The sequence below is a fragment of the Corylus avellana genome, chromosome ca5 (assembly GCF_901000735.1).
Source record: "Corylus avellana chromosome ca5, CavTom2PMs-1.0".
Lineage (NCBI taxonomy): Eukaryota > Viridiplantae > Streptophyta > Magnoliopsida > Fagales > Betulaceae > Corylus > Corylus avellana.
This window is the reverse complement of record NC_081545.1, coordinates 33,121,741-33,126,837: the sequence shown is the minus strand read 5'-3', so window position 1 is coordinate 33,126,837 and position 5,097 is coordinate 33,121,741. Positions and strand designations below refer to the sequence as shown.

The following is a 5,097-nucleotide window of genomic DNA, read 5'->3' as shown; positions in this document are numbered from 1 at the left end:
CTCTTTCTCCTCCTCTCCGCCGCCACCACCATCTCGGCGGCCCCAATTCTAGGCCTAGACTACTTCCTAAGCCATCAATCCAGAAACGACCCGCAGGCCACCAACGACTCCTACCTCTCCCTCCCGTCCTCCCTAAGGAAATCGCTCTACTCCCACCTCCCCCAACCCCACCTCCCCTCCATTGTCTCCTCCCTCCTCTCCTTCTCCCTCCCCGTCTCCCTCCACATCCGCCTTGTCGGATCCTTTCCCCCCGATTCCCGCTCCCTCCTCTCCTCATTCCTCTCCTCCGCCTCACAACCCCTCCACCACTTCCATGCTATCTCCCCCTTCCCCACCCAATCCCATACCCTCCCCATCAAACACTCCCTCCATCTCGACGTCTCTTTCTCCCCCACTTCCCTCTCAACTCTCCTCTCCCATACCCTCTCATCCCAAATCTCCGAAACCCCTTCTTCCCTCCGCTCGTCTCTCCTCCCCATCCCCTTCTCCTCCATCGACGCCCACCTCCGCGACGACTTCGACAAGGAAAAGCCCCCCGACGGAATCGTCCTCTACCTCCTCAATCTCGGCAACCAATCTAAACCCTATGCCTACACCTACTCCCACGGGGACTCCTCCCCTGGCTTCACCAATTGCCTCGGCACCCTCTGGACCGCCAAGGATCGGTACCTTTGGATCGATTTGGCTGCGGGACCGGTCGATTACGGCCCGGCGTTGTCCGGGGACGGTGTGCTCCCCCGCGGCGAGTTTCACCCGCTCGCTGCCCTCCACGGCCGCCCCAAGTCGCAGAAGGCGCTGCTGAGGGACCTGGCGTCCCTGGTCTGGAGCGCCTACCAGGTACTTCTTGTGCCCTCTCTGAGAATTCCTGTTCCTTTTGAGACATCGTTGGTAGTTCAGTTTATACATTTTCATGGATCGGAGAGCGGAAGGGATTCAAGTGGCTTGGATTGGAAACAGATTCAGAGGACGTTTATGGATGAGGCTAATGAGGGTGGGTTGTTGTTGGGTGATCAGTCCTTGAGGTTCAAGACTTATGAGGTGAGTTTTTCTGAGTGTCCGATTTGCTCGTTCGCGGTTTCTAGGTCGATCAATTCATATACGTCGAGGTTTTTGTTCGATAATTATACTCTGATTGTGAGCGAGTATTTGGACTCGAAGCGTTTGCATCAGATTTTGACTGACTCGGCCGACGAGTTTAGGAGGGTGGCGGGGATTCCAGAGGAGGAGTTCGGTAGGGTTCTTCCGGTTTACGTGTTTGATTTGGATTACCATATGCTCTTGTTGCTAGACCGGTATCACCAGTCAGTTGCTTTCAAAGATATGGTTATTGCAGTGAGGACAAAGAACACGCAGACTGTGAGTGATTATAGCTGTAATGGTCGTCATGTGTTTACTAAGACTAGGGAGCTTGAGCGGCCGCTTGTTGGTTCGATTCTGCAGAGTATGTGGGGAGTGTCCCCTACCCATTTGTTGTGGAGCCCAAGGCATAATAGTACTCTGGTGGATTACACATGGAGTGTAGGGCAGACTCCCTTTGGGCCATTCTCAGAGATTTCATCGATGTCATTTGTGCAGAAGGATGCAGCTAGGAGGAATATTCTTTTGACATCATTGAATTACAGTATAACGAGTGCCATTGACGTTATTGAATCCATTGCTGCACATGGTGGAGATAGGAAGCTGCTTAAACCGAGTCGGCATGCTGAGTTCATACAAAGGTGGAACTTGTATAAGTACAAGCTTGACAAAGCAGTTTCTGCTTTGTCACATTTGGATTTCAAGATGGCTTTGTACTACGTGAGGTCTTCGGATCATGATCTGTATGCCATCCACTCTCTCGTCTATCATGCTTCAGAAGAACTGGAGGCATCACTGGTATGCTTCAAGGACCCACCATTTCCATGGACTTCAGTTTCTTTGTCTGCAGCAGGTTTCCTAGCGCTCTTTTATGTTTATGCAAGAAGAGACAAACTGTTCAAAAATAAAAGAAAGCAATTTTGACGCTCTTCAGAGGAGCCAAAGTTTGTATCTTTTGAATGCAATACAGGCTACAGCACATGTATTTTGAAAGAGAGGCAAGTCAGAGGTCAGAAACTAGTATTCAGTTCATCAAAACATTTGAGGCAGTTTGAGTTTGCACTTGGCCCTATTGCTAAACTGTTTTCTAAGTTCTAAATATTTTTCAGTTGCATGTCGTAATTTCTTGACTTACTGGATGAATCTTAGCAAGATGCACTCTGGTGGAACTTCTATGGTGTTTCTTATGCATTTTTGCTGTTCTTGTTTTGTTTCTAGGTGACTACTATAAAACTAATAATGATATTCTTGGTGAATGTTTATATTTTTCCTTTTGGTATGGAAAAGTTTAGCTTGCTGCTACCTTCACTGAACCTATATTCTCAGATTGCCCCAAACATTCACTGCTGTACGAGCTGGCACTTTGCTCTGTTGCTTATATTGTTTTATGGATTCTTCTTATTGTGAGTTTTATGCTCTAATTACTTGACTTGCCCGGTGAACTTTTTAGTACATAGCATTTTGGGGGAAGTTGAATTTGGGTCGGAAATATACATCTTATCTCACGCACAGAAAACGGAAACATACTCATTATTTGTTGATGGTGATGATAATATATATATATATATATATATATATATATAGCATCTGATGAGATCGTATGAGTTATGCATTTAGAACTTTGGTTTTAACCATGATGTCGAACTGGTGCTAGTTACACCACATATTTGAGTCCAGGTGTCTAACTCGTCCAAGTATGTGCAGCATTAATCGAATTATCCTAATGTCTCTTGGTTTTTGGGTTTGGTCTGGTATTGAGATTTTCCCAAGCCCCTTAAAGGTGGAAAATTCTTATTCTTTGATTATTTATTCTCTCACTGATCTTCCATCCCATTTTTAAGATTCAATTTGTAAAATATGTTGTCGTGTAATTGCAAATTTGTAAATGACATAGTATCATATACACGGGTAGAACACATCCTTGCCATTTCAAGTCGGAGAGCAATGCTCACTTTGAAGGTCAAAAGTGACAAATCTTGAAATGTGCATTGGTGTATTATGACATGTACATTTGGCGGGCCAAGTGGTAGTGAAGTTTAATTACAAGTAAATAGCAACTTATGTCCATATATATATATATAGACACTCACGCAGACACCATTTCAACACGATCGATCTGTTCCTAAAATCTTCCAACAAAAAACATTGTACTGCACCTGGCTGGTTGATTAATCAAAAGCTTGTCATGCTGTTGTTGCATGGGGCCATTCAGAAAACGAAGTGTAGTTCTCTTTCTTGCAACTCTATGCCATCTCCAGCGGAAGCGCAAACAAATGGGATGTCACCAATTCCATAATAAAAGATCCCACCGAAGTCATCGTCACTACCTACCTGTGCTTGAATATTCTTCGGCTCTTCCCCATCAGAGTCATCCTCTGAGAGATTTGAATTCTTCTCCACTAAATCCTTGAATACTGAAGATCGAAGGAGGAGGCCTAGTGCAGTAGTGGTACAGGACGACTTACTGCATGAGCTAAGAGGAATTTTGCTTTGGAACACTTCTTGCTTAGGGGGAGAGTCTAAGTAGTCTGCAGTGGGCAGAGGATTAGTATGGAAGAACGAGGATTTGGATTCCTCTCTTGGAGTGTAGCTGGTTGGGGACGCCACTGTCTGAGGCTCTGTGATGGCCTGTGGTTCATGAGCGGCTGCTGCAGTGTTTGCTCCTGGCTTTAGCCATCTTATATATGTACTCAAGTCAAAGTTTGTCACAGCATTGACACCCCTGTACTCAATTGCTGCAATGTCATAAGCACGGGCAGCTTCCTCTTGGGTACCTGTGATGAGACAAGGATTGCCTTAGGTAAATGGAGGAATCCTAATTTGTCAGTTTTACATTTGAGATTGCCTGTAACAATTCAGAGAAATCGTTCATCACATTTGTGTTAGTTTTTTTTAGGGTGATAGTGCAGATATGATTAGCGATTTTCTTGAGTTGTTACAAATGATATAAAAGCCACCTAGTAATGCCACATGATATTATCAACACCATATATATGACGCAGTCCTGATGAGGGCATCAGTGGTTTAAGATGGGAGATTGTAACACCATGATCCCGTATTGAGAAGATAAATAATTTATATAGAGTATGGTTTACAAGACGCTCATGAGTTCTTCGAATTATTAAAAGTCTGTAACTCACTGTAAGTGCCAAGATAGAGGTACTTGTTTCCAAAAACTCTCCCTATTCTTGCTTCCCATCTGCAATTATGATGGTGCCTGCATTAATTCACCAAAATTACTTTGATGGTTCTCTTTCAATTAATAATATTCTGAAGAAGTTAGTTTCATCAAGTTGAGCATCACCTTGCAACTCCCCTATACTTGGATACACCTCTTGAGAAGCCACTGCTCCTCCTGAAAGAAACAAAACCCAAACCATGTTATTAATTAAGGAGAGGCAATGGTAGTGAAAATTGAAGTCTATTCTTAACAATATGTATATGAGTCCTATACCTTCTTAAGGAGGCCAAATACTCCTCTTTAGTCACAGTTTGCATTATCTCAATCTCTTTCTCATAATCTGATATCTGCAATAAGCATTAAGGATGTTAAATGATTTTTTTTTTTTTTTTTTTTGGCTGTCTAACCTTCTAAACATTTTCATACAAAAAAATCATATACTGTCATTCTTACTGGGAAATTGGTGAAAGTTGATGTCCCCCAATACTTAATGGCAGCCAAATCGTAAGCTCTTGCAGCTGATTCTTCTTCGTCATAAGCTCCTGAAAAGTTCAGGAAAAAATAACTTTTCACTTTCTTTGTAATCCACGTGCAAAATGAGTAGTAGAATAAAACAAAACAAAATTGGAAAATCTTAACTTGACTGCAAAGAAAAGGTACTTACCAAGGTAAACTGTTGGGCGCCAACAATCAATTCCAGAGCAGAATACAAAAGAGGAGCAAAAAATTTAGAAAAAACCCATCCGTATCCTGGAAAGAAGAAATCCATGAAGCCAAGCAAAAAATGCAAGAGTGAAAAGTTTTTCTACGTACCTTGTTTCCCTTTCTTCTTCTGTGTT

General features: G+C 43.2%; 2 protein-coding genes across 2 annotated transcripts in view; one reads left to right on the top strand and one right to left on the bottom strand.

Moving 5' to 3' along the window:
* Positions 1–6: 6 nt before the first annotated feature.
* LOC132183428 (uncharacterized) lies at positions 7–2,379 on the top strand (the record flags this gene model as incomplete). Its single annotated transcript, XM_059596864.1, has 1 exon — positions 7–2,379. A coding segment is annotated over one exon (1,995 nt), but the record flags the coding sequence as incomplete, so codon positions are not given.
* A 513-nt stretch (positions 2,380–2,892) lies between these two features.
* Positions 2,893–5,097, bottom strand: part of LOC132182194 (ethylene-responsive transcription factor WRI1-like) — a 2,363-nt gene continuing 158 nt past the window's right edge. The window contains exons 2-8 of the mRNA XM_059595381.1: positions 5,072–5,090; positions 4,923–4,931; positions 4,712–4,800; positions 4,532–4,605; positions 4,382–4,432; positions 4,218–4,294; positions 2,893–3,851 (exon numbers count right to left, since the gene is read on the bottom strand). Coding sequence (XP_059451364.1) covers positions 3,286–3,851; positions 4,218–4,294; positions 4,382–4,432; positions 4,532–4,605; positions 4,712–4,800; positions 4,923–4,931; positions 5,072–5,090 — 885 coding nt within the window. The 3' untranslated portion in view covers positions 2,893–3,285. The remainder of the gene's footprint in view (positions 3,852–4,217; positions 4,295–4,381; positions 4,433–4,531; positions 4,606–4,711; positions 4,801–4,922; positions 4,932–5,071; positions 5,091–5,097) is intronic.